The sequence below is a fragment of the Anopheles coluzzii genome, chromosome 3 (genome assembly GCF_943734685.1).
Source record: "Anopheles coluzzii chromosome 3, AcolN3, whole genome shotgun sequence".
Lineage (NCBI taxonomy): Eukaryota > Metazoa > Arthropoda > Insecta > Diptera > Culicidae > Anopheles > Anopheles coluzzii.
Genome location: NC_064671.1, coordinates 35,529,603 through 35,547,279, shown reverse-complemented (window position 1 = coordinate 35,547,279; position 17,677 = coordinate 35,529,603). Strand labels below are relative to the sequence as shown.

Below are 17,677 nucleotides of genomic sequence, written 5' to 3'. Positions count from 1 at the left end.
TGGTTGAATGTCTTTTAACTTTTTTTTAAAGGAATGCTATCGGACCGGCTTTTCATGATAACGCAGATCAAATATTGTTATCTGACTTACTGACTTACATTCTACATACAAACACAGGGCTTAAATATACTCATATCAACAAAAGACCACCACAGGGATACCAAAATAACTTGCCTTGATCGATTAGTAACGGCTAATCAGCCTGATGGCGCTAGAGGTCATGCGTTCGGTTTGCGTACGGGGTGGCTTCTTCCGCAGTCTACCAATTTCCCGAAAGCGTCTGACCTTCAGCGACTCTCGATACCAGCTGTACGTGCGAAGGCACGCCCGTCTGTAGCTGGTTGACGGCACAACAAAATATTGTGACATACAATCAGCCGGAACAACCGTCTGGCAGTAGTAAAGACGATCGGTCAATTTGAGTCGCCCGCAAATGGACGGGATACGCGGGAGGAACGGGCGGACACAGACAGTGTAAGCGGTATGCGGTGACAAATACTTATTTATAACTAGCAAGAATGATCCACTGTTGCCCTCACCGCGGCACCATCGAGTTCGTTGCTTGCTGAAAATTAGCACGACAAATCGGGGCGCCATCTTAGACCTGGCACCCCAATTTTCTACTGACATTTCGGGCGTTTGTTTTCTGTGCTGTGCCGAGTTGGCACTTGGCCAACGTTGCGCACACGGCAAGCCGCATCAAAAGAGCGGTGCAAGACTTTCGTTTTCCTTCAGTCACGTGAGTACGTCACGTTGAGTGTGTGTGCTGATGGACGAGCTGGGGATCGTTAGGCGCTTTTACATCTTCCACAAGAGTCGCCCCGCCTGCAAACAAAATGGGCCAAAAATGAGGGTATGAAATTGCAGCCCATATTGCAGCAAGATTCTTTTTCGAAAGGTGTTAATGGCTCCATCCGAATCAGTTAGGGCGTATGAATGACCTCAGCATAGGATCAGTTGAAGTTGGACACCTGATGCTGATGTCATATCGATTTCGCACGCGCAGAGTAGTAGAAAGGCTGCTGCTGCAGCAAGCAGTTAGGGTTAGAGGGGTGCCTAAAAATAAAGAAACTGCCTCTAATTCATGCTCGGGTTGCGTGTGTCTCGCCACAGCAGAAGAAGCAGGGTTGTACAAGTAAATATTGATCACACGATACCCCGTCACTGACAGGTTCTTCATGTTTTTTTTTCATTCTTCTTTTTCGTGAGGGAAGTTGACCAAACGCTAGCTGCAAACAGTGGACGTGAAATGGTCGAGCGCGTTCAGCCGTGGGACGATATTTATATTCGATGATGGCATTTTTTGGCGCAGATCGTGGTGTTTGCATGCGCCACGGCGCACGCGGTTGTTAGCGCTCTCGTGGCGCTCAGCCGAAGACTCTCGAGGGGCCGGTTTTATTTGTTAGATTGAGCAGAGAAAGAGTTAAGCGAAACAAACCCGAGAGAATGAGCTGAGAGGTGAGACCACGAAAACCGTTTAGTGTTGGTTGTTTTGTTAGTAAGATGTGGCAAAACATGGAAGATGAGCTCCAATGAGAAGCTTACTCAAAGTGTGTATAAGATTGCGGAAGAGAAGCAGAGATCCAGCAGGTTGTTTTGACCTCTCAGAGAGATTTGATGGCATCAAACAAGAAAAGGGTTTTTTCATTCATCGCTTCCATATGCGTGTGAAACATCATCAAACATGGAGTGTTCAAAAACACAAAGAAAGATCACGAAACTAAAAGATGAGCCCCATCCATTCACGTGTTGCGGGCGTTTAAAGAAGCATGTTTATTGTTGTATGACACCATACACTTAAAATCACAGCTCGGATTTAAACCCTTCAACCATTCTCGGCTTCTCTCGCCGAACGAGCAAAGCACGAAATGAGTAATCTTCTCTCCCAACAACCACAAACTCGCTCTCAGAGTCGCTAGATAAGCTCAGAGCCGTACACATGCATTAGGCGCGATCGTCTGTGGGTCAGTTGGTGGCGATTCTGCTAAAAATAATTCATTACACGAACCGAATTAAGTAAGACAGCATCGAATTCGCAAGCGAATTCTGTGTCGACGGAGACGACGGCAAACTAGGAGTGAAGTTTTTTGGGCATTAACATTTGGCGAGGTAGTAGAAAGCAGTGGGAAAGTGCTGTGGCTGGAGATCATTATCCGTTCCATGTGAAAAAAGTGTCCTTTTTTAATCTTTTTTATACATTTCTTATCACCGAAAATAGGTGCAGCAGAACGAGCTCGATATCCTGAACGAACTATCGCAGCAGATAGTGAACCGCGCGGATCAGTACAATCGGGACCGGGTGCAGAAGGAGACCGGGGACGCGAATCGGCAGTGGGCCGCCAACACGTCGCTGCTGGAAACGTTGCGCGAAAATCTCGTCCAGCTACAGCAGCAGTGGGACCAGCTGGAAAGCATCCTGCAGGAGCTGGAGGTGAAGTCGAACCTGCTGCTCGAGAAGGACCGAGGATTGGATTTGGTGGTCCACTCGCGCGATCAAACCGAGGCGAAGAAGCACATTGTGGAGGTAAGTGAGCGATTGCGCGTCTGGAGATCATATTTCGCAACAGCGCTTGTCTACCCGTCGAGTAAGTGATGATGATGTACCGATCTACCGGGGATGTGCGAATTTTACTCCTACTCCACTAAAAATAGGACTACTTGCTACGAATGTTGGGACGGGTGCGAGAAATGGAACAGAATATTGGTCATCTTCATGCGGTGTGATTTTAGCTAATTTTGAATTAAACGACTTTCTCTCCTACAACCCCTTCTCGCTTCACGATGAGGATGTCGATCATGGTTTGACATACCGGGCGTCTCCACCGGGAAGCACGAGCTTGCTGCGACATTGACAGTGACGTCAGCGTTTGTTTGCTGTTTGCCATGAGCTGTACTTTGTACGTGTGTCAAAGCAGGGGGAGAAGGCTACAAGTAGCCGACGGTGCACCGTGCAATGATCTCATCGGTGATATCTTTCTGTGTGACTGGCTTTTTAACGATCAACGACAACTCGAAGGAAAGAGTGTACGAGACGATACGCACATAAAGTGTGCTGAGTGGCGCTGTTGTCGCACAGCCCAATATTGTTTGGGTTCATTGAAGGTGAACTGTTGTATATGTGCGCCCTCCCAGCAGGTGTGTGAGTGCGTTGTCAACCGGTCGGACATACGACTGTCGATGTTGTTTGGTGGCCTTAATGGGAATTATTCTCCGGCAGTGTTGAGAATTATGTAAATAACGCACGAGCGAAGGTGAACAAGGGGAAGGATCATATTTTAATGTCACTCTCTACAATGTTAACCCCAACGGAGGATGGTAAAAACAACATTTGTATTAATTTTGGTTTACCATTAATAGGAATCATCCTTCAAACATGCTTCCTGCAGGCGATGACGATCGATAACCATGTAGCACGTTTCGTGTCGCAAGGGTCTGCGTTTCTGCCTGGTCGATCGAGTTTATTTTTAGTAGATCGATTGGCCCCCAGTCTTTGGTGTGCACATCCATCCAGTTTGTGCGAAACTTTTGCTTTTGCGGCTGTTTGTGGTTTTGCCGTTTACGTGGCGTAGCTTTTCCGGAAAATTTGTTTATTTAGCTTAGCCGCCCACCGAACGTGTGTGTGTGCTCCGTCCGGTGTTTTTTTTTGGTGTGTGGGAGCTGCCTCCGAAGTCGGAAAAGACATAAATGTAACATCGTTAAATCAATATTATTGTTGCACTGTGTGTAAACGACTTTAATGAAGGTCGTACCCCAGTTTGAAGGTTTTGAAGAGCAACAAAGCGGGGCGCTGCTGGGAAGTTTCAGAGACATTAGTAAATAAACGATAGAGACAGTGAAGGGCGTGTTGCGAAACTGAACGTTTCATATCGATTATTACGCGACTGTAAGGGAAAGCTAATCAATAGTTCGATCTTTCGTGTAAATCTTCTTGCTTTATGCTCCCAAATTGCCGGTGTTCTTGGTGGGAAAGACGTCGGGAATCTTTCTGCGATTTAATTTTATTTTCTCTTCTCACCAGAACTTGCTGGAAGACAAGACCGCCCTTGGTCAGCTGAACACGAAAGCGAACGCACTCGCCAAAACGCTCATCAAAGCCCTACGCGAACAGAAGCTGCTGCCGCAATCGCTCGAGGAAAAGCTAACGCATCTGAACGACATCAACACACGGTAAGTGTGGGGGGACAAAGCAACAAAAAAAACGTCACTCGCCGGAAAAATGGCATCAGAATGTTCAGAAACCTCGCTGCTCGTGGTTCTTGGCAGACCCAAACACGGTAAAGGACGAAATTCACAGAAACGACGCACAAAACTCAATGTCAGTGTTGTAACAATCTGTCACGACGCACAGAACAGTTCCATACGGCCACATGGTTGGCTGACGAGAGAGAGAGGAAACCGGAAGCCGTCCAACGAGTTGTGCGATGCATTTGCACACACCAAATTTGTGATGTCATCGTACCGGCTTCGCGGAATGTTTCGAGCAACTACATCAACAACAACTGTGAGCGCTGCCTCACGTCATCCCTGGTCCTCTGGACTGATTGAGTTTGAAGGGGGGGTTTTGGGTAGGAGTGCCGGCGTTGTGTTTGTGTGGCATGAGTAAGATTTTTTGTGTTCACTTTATTCCTCCAAAAGGGAGAATCTACAAAAAAACTATAAAGGGTGGTTTTGCGGCGATGAGAACGCTGAGAAAGCTCTCACGGCGCTCCCACATGGAAGCGCTTACTCATCGTCATCATCGCGCGAGGAGGTCAGTTCGTGCGAGCAAATGCATTGCACTGCGAATGCCTTCGGAGAGTGGTGTGGTGATGAGCGAATAATCATATTTTGTTTGCTGCTGAGAAGAGCGAGAGAGCGAGCTTATACCCCATACACCGGTTTAAGGGTGGTGGAATTCCGCGAGCGCTCACCATCGCGGTCCACTGCAGCTCGGCTCATCTTGGCTCATTCGTGTTGAATAGTTTGAAGCATACGGCTGTGAACGTGTGGACGGTGCACAGATATACAGTGCATTTCTAAGCGTAAGAGAAGGGTGTATCAGTTACCAAAAAAGTGCATTCTGTGCCTGCGTAAAAAGTGTGGAGAGAAGCATCTTCGGAGTTAGGAAGACACCAAAAAAGCACACAGTCCATAGGAATACACGGAACTACACGGTACTGGAGAAGTTGGTTGTTGGCCGTTTGCCAACGGATTGACGAGGAAGTAACAGGAAGTAAACCAAAAAAAAAAAGCCGGTAACTCAAGCACATTTCGTTCTTCTCACCGACACGGCGAAGGCGACGAACCATTTGTGTGCGTGTACAAGGCGGCGAATTTATTATTTTATCGCATCGCTTCGCCTTCTTCAAAGAACGGTCCACAACCCGGTTGGTTGGAGAGATAGTAAGTAGAGAGCAGACCGGAGAGAAAGAGAGAAAGAGCGTCAGTGGAGTACGGGGCGAAGGGGAGCAGGGGCGCACACAAAAAGCGCTAGAAGGTCAACAAGCCAATAATAATAAAAATCCATCAGAACTAACCAGCAGCAACGGCTCGCTCGCCACACCTCAGCGCATTCGGTTGCGATATTTTGGACGACGGTGTTAATGCGAGGAGTATTCCCGAGTTCGAGTCTCGGGACGGAAGAAGTTTTAGTCTTCCCCAAGAAAAGGGCAGCAGCAGCAGCAACAGCACGGGGCCGTAGAATCGCATCATCGTTTTACGGCTCGCAACCAGACACATCCACACAAACACACGCGTAGACACACACACACAGACGGCTATTCATCGCCGTCCGTGCGATGAGCGACGAGCCGTCCGCGAACGGTAGAGATCCCTCGAGCGTGTGCGGTTGGACATTCTGACGTCATTGGGTTAAATTTAAATTTCTCGATTTCGATATCTTTTTCATCCAAACACACCACACCGGTCGAGCACGAGCAAGGTCGTCCCGGTTGGTGGAGGAGGAGAAGGAGGAGACGACTCGTTTAAATAGTTGAATTTTTGCGCGTTTCAAATGCGCTCACGATCTGTAGGCACGATCACAGCGCGCACTTGGAGACAGCTCGCCGGAGGTTCGTCTCTTGCTTTAGAAGAAAAAGATATCAAAATACCACAGCCGGCATCGGGTGACAGGGTGATTGTGTGCTGAGTGCACGCGCGCGTGTTTTTTGCTTGGTTTTGTAACACACATTTTTTGCATCTTCATCTTTCTTTTCCGGGTGTATTGGGTGGGGTGGGTTTTTGTCATTTTTTTTCGGGGGGTTCGTTCGTCTTCCGCAGACTCTCGGACAACCTTGCGAAGAAGGAACGCCAGCTGCGTGATATTCTGACGGAGCTGCAGCACTACCTGGACCAGATCGGCGAGCTAGCGCAGCGCATTGAAACGGTGCGCAAGGATCTAACCCAAATCAACCCGTTCGACGAGCGCCTGTACCAGACGGAGCGAGCGCTCGGCGCAATCAAGGAAGCGGCCGAAAGCTGCAGCGTCCAGCGGGAGGATCTTCGCCGACGCATCAACGAGCAGTACCTGCCAGCGCAAAAGTTTGTCCCCAGTGACCTTAAGGAAGGGTTGGAGCTGCTTGACCGTTCGCTTAGCGGCATAAGCGGCACGATGGAGGACTATCAGGGTGCGTACAAGAAGGCCAAAATGATCCGCACGGACTACTTCACCGTGTACGATCGCATCAAGACGTGGATCGAGCAGGCGGAGCTAACCATCTCCAACCATGGCATTGATCCGAGCGAGCTGAAAAGCAAGCTAACGGCACTGACCGGGGATTTTGGCGACATGCGTACGGCACACGAGCAGCTACTGTTCAATGGCAATGAAATCGTGCGCCACTGTACCGAGTCGAGCGATCGGACGGCCACGCAGGCCAACATGGATCAGCTTACGCACGAGCTGGACAAAACGATCGCGCTGATCGAGCAGAAGAACCAGACGGTCGATCAGATCCTCGGCAATTGGGCGAACTTTATGCGGCTGTACCAGTCCGTGGTGGACTGGTCGATCAAGATACGGGCGCTGCTGGAGCGCAAGCTGCAGCTGAACACGCTGCACGAGGCACAGCAAGCCTGCCAGAATTATTCGGTAAGTGCACATGTAACGAAATGGATCGATAAGAGGGCATAGTGGAGTGAGCCCAGTGGGACTGCGCTGCGTTAATGCATTTGCAATCTTGTTTACCTTTTGCGCAATTCGTTTCCCCCCTTCAACTCCTCTACGCAGGGCGCAGTTGCCAGTCTTGCGGACGTGTCACAGAATTTGAGCGAAATGAATCACGAGTTCGATAAAATTAACGAAGTTTGCTCGACGGCCTACCTGAGAGGCAAACTACACGAGGCGGAAACGCTGAAAATCGACATCGAGACAGTGCTGTTTGAAAGGGTAAGAAGCGTGGTTTGGGGGTGGTACGAGGTGGTCAATATATTTTTTGTGACGGCAGACAACATCAGGTTGAAGAACTGATGCCATACGCTTTTCTAACTTTGGGTGTTTTTGGTGGTTTGTCGCTTGGTCTTATCAGAATCTGTTCCTGCACGAAACGACCGAAGAGTGGCAGCAGTACGAGCGGAAGATCGAGAGCGTACGGGAGTGGATAAAGGACGCCTATCAGGCCTTGAATTCGGGCGAGCTGAAGAGCAAACCGTTGCGCGATCAGCTTCGCATACTGGAGCAGATGCTGGCGGACATCTCCGCCCAGAAGATCAAGGTCAACATGTCGCTGGAGAAGCTGCAGGTGTGTTTCGCTGCTAAAAAACACGATCGGGATGTTTGTTTACGTGCATGTCTGCTGACAAATGTTTGGTTTGTGCCTCGTTCTTCACCACACACAGGTCCACTTCCATTCCGACATCATCTACACGGACAACCCGACGATCGTGCAGAGCGGCCGGACAATACTGGCCGACCTGGACAAGCTGAACCTGGACGTGTTCCAGACGACGCAGAACCTCGACCAGGCGCTAGCCCAGATCGAGGGCTGCCAGGCGGAGATGCAGACCATCCGGCAGCGGATCGTGCACGAGGAGCAGCAGCTCCGGAATATCTTATCACCATTGCACCAGACGGGCGATAGTGAAAAGCACGAACAGGTAAGTGGCGTAGTGTTTCGCTTTGGTGCATCTTTGACTTTTGAAGATCATCATCAAATCTCCCACTTTCTCGATCACGATTTCATCACTCTCGCATCGCTCACTAAATCAAAATATACACACAAACACCACCGTTGAGTATTTGAAGAAGCAAAACAGTTCACAACGTCCCACCAAACTCGTCCTCTATTCTCGTAGTAGTTCTAGATCTACCCCAAAATTCCCCTTGTTGGTACACTTCCCTTTTCTATCACCGTTTCGCCACTATCACACGCACACGTAAACACACGAACACACGACCTAAAACAAATGCACGTAGTCATCTTTATTTTCATTTTCAACATTTCTCTAGTAGCGTACAAACAAATTACAAAAACACACTACTAGCCACAAACACTGTAATAGTGCTGATCCGCAGCAAGTGTATCCCACTGTGAGTAGAGCAGGGTCATTCAAGGTTTTTTTTCCTCATTTTTTGAACGGAGCGAGCACACGAGATTCTACAAGACTTGGTGCTCTTGTGCGTTCATTCTTGCTTTGCGTTTACGTTTTCACGAGAGTCATAAATCTCATTTCAAGAGCAGTCGTCCATCGTGGCCGATCATGGCACGATCGGGGGTTTTGCGTGTGGTGCGTCTGGTGCAAGAGCGCGCTAGCAACATAAGCTACCATATGCCATCATCATCATCACCATTCAACATGTGTGGTGGTTTATCGTAATACATCTTATGGTAGGGCATGTAGAGCTGAAAATGTATGCAGGGATTTCTAGAATATTACATCATGCTGAACGGAGAGTTAGACATATTACGGAACTAATCGCCATGCGGTTATGATCTCATTACACATTAAGAAGAGTTCTGGAAACAAATTACTACATAGAAGTAGGAGACGCATTCTTTTCACACTGAATCACTTTTAACACACTACGGAAGGGTTTTTTTTCTGGATACTTACACAAACATATCTTCACATTTTACATTTTACGTTCCAAACATCAATATGCACATTAATTATGATACTAAGCACACATGGTAGCAGTTGGTTGACTCTCAGTTTCATTGGTTGGTGTACTTTGGGGTTGTAGTTTAGTTACTTATCCACACACTCACTTCACAGACACACACACACACACGCACACACACATACTCTTCATATCGTTAGATTCATTTCCGCTTATGGTCCCCCCGCGGTGCCGCTTCATAATGGTGCACACACACACATTGCGCTAAAGGTGATCGTGAATTGTGATTGAATGTATAATGAGATATCATGGATTTTTGGTGCCTCTTTCGGCCTTCCCTGAAATAATTAAAAAAATGTGATACCGGAATGTGAACGTATCTGTCTTGGTTTGTTTGGCTAACGATCATTGGAATGTGCACTGTGCATGCAAAATTCGGTAATCAATCTCCGGAAGAGGATCCAATCCATGGTGTCTTAATATGGATCAATCACAAATAAGCGGTGGCACGTGGTTGTAATTGGTTTTCTTTCGTTCCCATCGTGCCTTATGAACATTTGAGATTGTTTTCTGTTTTTTAGTTTTATAAATATATCATTGGTTTTCTTATTTTTATTTTATTTTCCCTCATCTTCAAACTCAATTCTCCTCCTTCGGCAAACACAACAAACACAACACTCCTGCCCCTGAAAACATACACCCGAACCTAATGCATCCCTGTCCCTATGTATCTTGCTCTCTCTCTCTCTCTCTCTCTCTGTACTAACAACCTCTCACAATTGAACTAACAAAACATTTCCTCCCTTACCCATCGGTACATTGGTGTCAACGATCTGCACTGCTAAATGGGTGCCACACACACCACCCACCCGCCGCTTGATCTATTCATACTGTGTACTGTGCTAACATATGCTTCTACATCGTCTCACCACCTCATTGTTGATACTCTCACTCTCACATACATGCAACAAACGCTCATAAACATCATTCGGCTTCGGGCTGTAACGCTTGACAATGTACGGTATATATGAAACACGGTGTAAAAAAATGGGAATCGGAATCGCAGGAATGTCGCGAACGAATTCGAGGATTGCAATCCCAGATGAATCAGTTGAATGATAAGATAAAGCTGTTGCTGCGCCGCGGCGCTCCGGATCCGTAGCCGTCGGTACATCTAAGCTATCGATTTCCGGAGCGATCTGCGTCTGCTGGTAGCATCTCTGGATAGGTTTGGCATTCTTGAGCCTGGAAAGAGCGCGCGCAGGTTGTGTGGTTGTGACTGAGTCCGCCGCACACACTGTGCTGGAGCAAAAAAAAAAAGGGAATTGCGACACATGCTGCCCTGTTGTATCGCGTTGCTGTAACGCACACACGTACGCCGATATACATTTGAATAAGCGTAAACCGCGTGATTGTAGCATGCAATCCCGGTGTGGGGTTGTTGTTCCAATCCGTGGGAGTGACAGAACTAGATAGCTGTCAATTATTTGTATTTATCATAGCATAGTAACTGTTTGAGTTTTTTTGTGTCTTTGCGTGCGTACCCTCAAGTGGTAAAATAAAGTTTTTTAATCGCAACTGTACCTCGCAGAGGTCTTCTCAGTCATTCAACTGGGCCTGTGGCCTTGCTGTATGGTTGTACAGTAAAAGAAAGAACGCAAGACGATCCTCAATTTGTCTTCAATATATTTTAAGCTCAGCTCAAGTTGATTAGGCCATTCTCTTCTGTACGTCATTCTGGGAATATAGAATATCCGTTTCGAGACGACTGTTTATCTCTCTCTCTCTCCTTCCTCTCTGTCTGTATCCCCCTCTCTTTTGCTCTATATCTATTTCTCCGCCCTACTGAAACTCATCTAAACAAAACGTCAAGTCAAGCCTCTTCATCATCTGCTCAACAAAAAAAAAAAAAACATTCCGTGCCCTTATTCTCCAACTACCAAATTACCCAAAATTCCTCGAAAAATAAAATGCAAATTCCATCACTCAGGACCGTTCGATGCCGTACGATTGGAGCGTAGAGTGTTGCGATCAGGAAGAGAGCGCACCATCGATGACGACGGAACTTGCCCGGCCGACGGTGGCTGGCGGTAGTAGTGTGGTGGTGGTTACTACCACGACTACTACTCCGGTCCAGCCGTCCGCCTGGAGCAGGTCGGGCGACGATCTGACGTACGCGGAAATCGTTGCCGGGCTGCGTCGTCAGCGCCAGCGAGGACTCGCGCAAACGCAACACATGACGACGACAGAAAGCCACTCGCCGCAGCCACGCAATGTTACCAGCATCTCGATCAAGACTCCCGAACCCCAAACGATCGATCCCGCTCACCAGTACCACCAACCGGGCCCTACTGTAGTACAGCTCGTGGGGGCCGGTAAGCCCGTGGTGCCTGCCAATGAACCCACTGCAAGAGATCCTCCACAGGAAGAGCGCCGATCCCGTAGACCACCTACCATGCCACCCAAACAACAACCGTCCCGTCCGGCTGAAACACTCACCGATTCAGTGAGCTCCAGTGCTGTCAATGTGACCACCATCGTTGGAGCTACTTCGCTCCAGCCGGTGGTTATGGTGACGAGCACAGCGAACGAGACGCCCCAAATGACGCAAACCGAAGTATCGAACATCGCTGCAGCAGGACCCGTGTCGGTGTGGTCCTTCGGGAATAAGACGTACGCCGAAGTGTTGAAAGAAATTGCCGCATCTAATCAATACCGTCTTCAGCAACAGCAGCAACAACAACAGCAGCAGCAACAATTCCAGCAGATGTCATGGAGTGATAGTTATCAGCAGCAACATCAGCAGCAGCAGCAACAACAACAGTTCGGTACCTCCACTCGCCTTGGCTTACCACAATCCTACGCAAACCGTTCCCGTTCAAACTCACGCAACCGCCGCAACCGGCCGGAAGCCGTAACGCGTGTAAATATTGTACATAACGAACCTCTAGCGGCAGCCTCTAGTCAGGTGCAGCAGACGCCCCGTGGCGGCAAAGCGCACCCAAGATCATCCTCCGCACGAAGCAATGCATCATCAACGACAAGCGAGCGAATGGTGAAGAGACCGGCCGTTCAGCAGAGTGTGACTCCGAAACCCGAACCAGCGTTCAAGAAGCCGCGTGACGTAGTGACTGCTCCACCCGCGAAAGCATCCGAATTGGTGATACCATCCGAACAGAGTGAACGATCCGAAACGATCAGCTACAGAAAGGCGAAGAAGGGCAAGATCAAGCAGATACAAAGCAAGGATGACAAGCTGCTGCCACCAAAGTCGATGGAAAGTGTTGATGTGGGCGTAAAGGAAGAGAAGCAAGTGTTTGTGACGGAGATCAATGTGAATAGGTCCGAAATTGCTGCGGCCCGCCAATCGACTAGCCCCATGAAAACAGTGTCCATAGTGAATCTGACCGATCAGCCGGAAGTGGTTGCCAGTGCTGAGACGAAAATAACCATCAATGTAAACGAACCGGTGCAAGCGGTCGAACAGAAAGTGGAGCAAAAGCAGCAGGAACATTACGTGACGCAGATCCGGCTCGAGGAAGAATCGGGTCAGCGCCGACAGCAGGTGCGCAAGAGTGCGAAGAAGCGTAACAAAACCACCACCACCCACAAGCTGCTGGATATTAGTGCAAGTGAGCCGGTGACGACGGTGGAACAGAACATATCGACGGTGGAGATAGTTTCCCCGAAGGAGAAGAATGTGTCTGTGGTGGAGCTGCGCCCGCTGGATGAACCACTGACGGTTACGTCGATCGAACTGAAGGGTGTTGGAGTGGAAGGGATGGAATCGCTGGAGAGTTACAGCAAGCAGATAGAGCTGCTGCTTGGTGAAGGAAGTGGTGTGGTGAAGGAATCTGAAATTCCAGTTCATTCTGCTGAGTTTGTGCCGAATCCTGTCATGCTGACGGAAGAATCCATACAAATCGCTCAACCATGCGTAACGATCGATAGGCGTGAAGTTGAAGAGCGCGTGCAGCAGCACACCGAAACCGTCAGCTATCATCGGTCAGAGGTATCGTTTACCACCATTACCGAAACTCGGCAGGAAGAGATCGTGGTGGAACATCAGTCAAACGTAAAAGAAGGCAGTTCCAAAACGTATACAAGCTCCTTGCATATTGAGCAATCGAATGCTGAAGGTGGGAATGAGGAGCATGTAGCTTCAACGATGGAGGTTGTAGATCAGAAGAAGTCGCACGTAGCTGCCAAACCACCTGTAGAGAGTGTGGCAAACGAAAGCGAATCTTGGTGTCCCCCGACGAAGAAGAAGAGCAAGGGCAAGAAGCAACCCAAGAAGTCTGATAAGTCGACCGATGAACAGCACGATGTGCCCTCTAGCAATCGAAAGGTCATTGAACAAAAGCGAACGGAATTTGTGAGATCGATGCTAACAGAAACTGTTGAAGCAGAGAGTCATGCTGGAGAAGAAGCTAATGCTCCCAAGGGAGATGCTGCATCGGTTACTAAAACGATCGTAGAATGTACATCGGAAGATATTAAGTCATCAGTTACACCGTCAGCAGAAGAGGTAGAACTCATGAAAGCGAGAGAAGAATCATTTTTGGCTGATATGAGTGGTCCAGTTGCTTCCAACGTTCCGATTACCAATGCAGATCAAGCGGCGATAAGACCTTTGGTTGACGAAATTGCTGTTATGAATGCAAGAGAGGAAGCTTTCCTGGTTGAAATGAGTGGCTCTGTTACGAAGGTAGAAGTCGAAGATGAGCCAGAAGGGCAACAAACTGTAGCTCCAGGTCAACTCTCGTCAGAGGAAATAGCATTGATGAACGCTAGAGAAGAAGCTTTCTTGGCTGAGATGAGTGGCAAGATGGTTCATGAGGAAACGACGATCGAACACGATGTACAGCAGCCTTCCCTTCCAATTGAATCTTCTTCGAAGGAAATAGCTCTCATGAATGCACGTGAGGAATCGTTCTTGTCCGAGATGAGTGCTTCTGAACCGGATGTCCCTCAAGTACCAGAGTGTTCTGCTCAGATTGAAGTTTCATCCGAAGAAATTGCTCTAATGAATGCTCGTGAGGAGTCATTTTTGGTCGAGATGAGTGGACCAGCTCCAACTACTGACGTACACATTCAAACGATGCCCAAAGAAGAATTCATGCCTGCTGGACCATCAGCTGAAGAAATAGATCTAATGAGTGCTCGTGAGGAATCATTTTTGGCTGAAATGAGTGGTCAGCATTCTGATGTGAAACATGATACAGATGCTAAAACGGTCGATGGGGCTATGTCTGTCGTTGTTTCGACTGAAGAAATAGCCATTATGAATGCAAGAGAAGAATCATTCCTAGCTGAGATGAGTGCTCCTGTTACTGTGACGGAATCAGATGTTGTGTTGGAATCATCACAAGATCCGATTTCCATGGCACCTTCAGCAGAGGAAGTGGCTCTCATGAGTGCACGAGAAGAATCATTTTTGACTGAAATGAGTGTAGTAGAACCTACAGAACTGATTGGTAAACCTACCGCAGATACCGTTCCTATTTCACCTTCAGCAGAGGAAATAGCTTTAATGACCGCAAGAGAAGAATCGTTTCTGGCAGAAATGAGTACACCGAATGCTGATACGACTTCAACATCCGTTACCGTTGAATTGCCAACGGAGGAGGTAGTTCTTGTGAATGCAAGAGATGCATCATTGGCATCTAAAACGATCGAAGCCGTGATCGAGCAAACACCTGACGAACGAGCTACATCCAGCATTGAATCTCCAACTCCTAAGCCCGAAGAACGTGTCCCACAGAATGAAATTGCAGTCTCAAGTACTGAAAATGTATTGCCTTCTCAACCTGCAGCACCTGTACTACCCGTCGGAAAGAGTCCAAAGAAAAAGCAGAAGGACAAGTTTAAGAAAATAAAAAAATCTGATGCAGCAAACATGGCTGCTTTCCTCGAGGCAGAGCGAAAAGTATTTGAAGCCGAAGAGCAGGCAGTAGTACAAGAGCAGCCTGTACCGGAGCCGCGAACGCGCGATCAAACCTCACCGGGTATGAGCACTATTACAAAGGAGCAGATTGAAACAATCATTGTGGGCATTAACTTTGATCGGCAGAAATCACTTACTAGCGCAAACGAATCGGAACAGGCTGTTAGCGAAACAAATGCGTCTTCTACGGAGGAAGCATTTGTTGTGAGTGTTCCCGAAAGCCCAGTGAGAAGTGTGCAAGAGTTCCGCAGCAATCTGGTGTTTGAAGATTACGATTTTGTGCCACGATCGCCGGTGAAGCGCACGGAAGTGGTAGAACGCACCGATGGTAAGGGAGGACGGATGAAGGAGGGCAAATTTAAGCCACAGCTGGAAAGCATTCCTTCGGATGCGGATATGTTGGGTGGCAAAGAGGAAAAATCGGCAACGGCAGTTGAATCTACCGTATCTAGCACAACGGCGAATGTCAGCACGAAGACATCGGAATCGAATGATACGATCAAGCAGGAGGGTATGGAAATTGATGCAGGCAAGGAAAATAATGATCCCGTGCAAAGGATTGTGATCAACTCCAAGTGGCGCGATAACCGTCAGAAGATCTCCATGATAACGCACGAGGAAGTGTTGCTGCAGCCGGTTTCGCATATAAAAATGGAGCTGCCCAGAATCGTTGCGTCGAAGGTGGAGAAAGTATCCCTTCCGGACGTAAAGCCAGACGTTGTGCCGCTGGAACCGATCGTGCAAGAAACACCAAAGGAAGAGTTTGTCAGGGTGGACGGTGAGCTGGTGCATGACGATGTACAGATCGAACAGGTAGCAACGGAGGTATCGATGCTGGACATTTCGCCTTCGATTGTGTACGAAACGCAATCGGTGGATGTGTTGGAAAAGGAAGCATCATTACCGGAGTGTACGGATGTGGCGTCGGGCATGGTAGTGGCTACGGAGGCCCAGCAATCGGACGTGGCGGTATCTGATACGGTCACCGTTGCTGAGCATACGGAATCGTCTAGCCAGGAGGTGTACACCACAACCACCACCTCTGTAATGTATCGCACGACGACGATCACGTACATGCAGTCGGAGGAGCAGGAAGAAATTAGTGAAATCTACACTGGCCCGACGGTTGTTGAGCAGAGCGTGAAAACGGTCGTTACCAGAGGTGAACCGACGGTGGACGTGTCGGTTTGCTATTCGGAAGCGGATCGCAGCATGGGCGATGAAGTGATGGTGGAGAGGATCGCGATCGAGAGGGGTGCAGATGATGAATGCAGTGTGGTAGACGTGACTGTAGTTAGTGAAACTGAACCCGACATTAGCAGTGCAATGCCAGCAGAGCAATCGATATTGGACAGTTCGATGCTGTCGGAGACGGATCGTAGTATGGGAGAGCAATTGATCGAAACTAGGACAATGATCGTACTTGAAGAAAGTGAAGGTGACGAAGAGCGGGTAGTGCGTGAGATGTGCCAGGAATCGTTCCGACAGGACGATGCGTCGTCGGTTGAGGTGGCAAAACAAACTGAGTCGTTGGGAATTGCAACCAGTGAAGTAGTGGTGGGACCTTATGCGAATGTTTCGATTGGCCAGGTGGCTGTGCCGGACAGTCCGCTTGGTTCGGCCAGCGGGCAAGATTATTGGCAGTATCATGATACAGAGCGGCATTACATTCAAAACTTTGAGGTACAATCGATCGACAATGAGGGAGGGGAACAAGTTACAGATGAATCAACTCCACGCAAGGAAGCAGGAGTCGTTGATCAAGCTGCTGTTGGGGAGAAAAATGTTGAAAGCAATGTAACAGATACGAAAGACTCATCGTTGCCGAGCAACAAGAGTGACAGGGAGCTTGCGGAAATCTATCGTACCTTAGAACAGTCCTACTTGAGCATGTGGCAACTGCGCGATGCTGAGAATAGCTACCAGAAGTTAGATGCAAGAGAAGCAAAGGCCCAAGCAGAAGAGGTAGTAACTGAAACATTCATACCTTGCGATACACCTGCTGAGGCACTTTATGTTGAGGAAACTGTTTCGCCTGAAAAACCTGAACAGTCATCCAAGTTGATTGACCAATTCGAAGTGATGAAAACCTTGAGCCAATCAATGATTAATAATTGGCAGTTAAGAGAGGCTGAGTTGAGTTATGAAAGGCTAAGGACTATCGAAATGGTTAAGGATTCTGAGACTGATCGTACGGAAAATGTTGTTGCGCTTTTAGAAGAAAACGTTGAACCGTCGCCTTCAGCAACGGAACAACGTGAAACGATAACGCAAACTTCTTCTGTAACTACTGTTACTACAATCGTCACTTCAATCGAAACTGAAGAAAAATCTTCATCTGAGGAGCGTATAATTGAGCAACAAAGTATTGAAATAGTGGCTGAAGAAAAGCCTGAACAGGTGGCAAATCTTCTAAAAGAAGCTAGGATACAAAAATCAAGGGAAGAAGAGTTGAGGAATGCTTTGTTCTTTGAATCGATGTCTGCTCATGATAACTTTTCACTGCGTGAAGGTGAGAGCAAATATGTACTTCAAAAACAGAATGAAAATTCGAAGAAGGAAACTGAAATTTCTGTTTTGATCGGTGATCTTCCACCTGAAGATGTTGAAAAAGTAACACCACAGGATAGCGAAGAGCAAGAGCTTTTGAGGCGTTCAGCCATGTCAAAGGAGGAAGAATTGATGGCAGCAGC

At 48.1% G+C, this 17,677-nt stretch overlaps 1 protein-coding gene across 6 annotated transcripts in view; it reads left to right on the top strand.

The window, feature by feature from the left end:
- The window catches only part of LOC120959571 (muscle-specific protein 300 kDa), an 85,150-nt gene that overhangs the window by 44,308 nt on the left and 23,165 nt on the right, over positions 1 to 17,677 (top strand). For 5 of the 6 annotated variants that reach the window (XM_049608215.1, XM_049608216.1, XM_049608214.1 and 2 more), the window contains 2 exons: positions 2,219 to 2,524; positions 4,019 to 4,167. In XM_049608215.1, coding sequence (XP_049464172.1) covers positions 2,219 to 2,524; positions 4,019 to 4,167 — 455 coding nt within the window. Of the gene's footprint in view, positions 1 to 2,218; positions 2,525 to 4,018; positions 4,168 to 6,258; positions 7,070 to 7,207; positions 7,367 to 7,505; positions 7,719 to 7,815; positions 8,074 to 17,677 lie in introns of all 6 variants that reach the window. The other variant, XM_049608220.1, reaches the window with a different exon arrangement.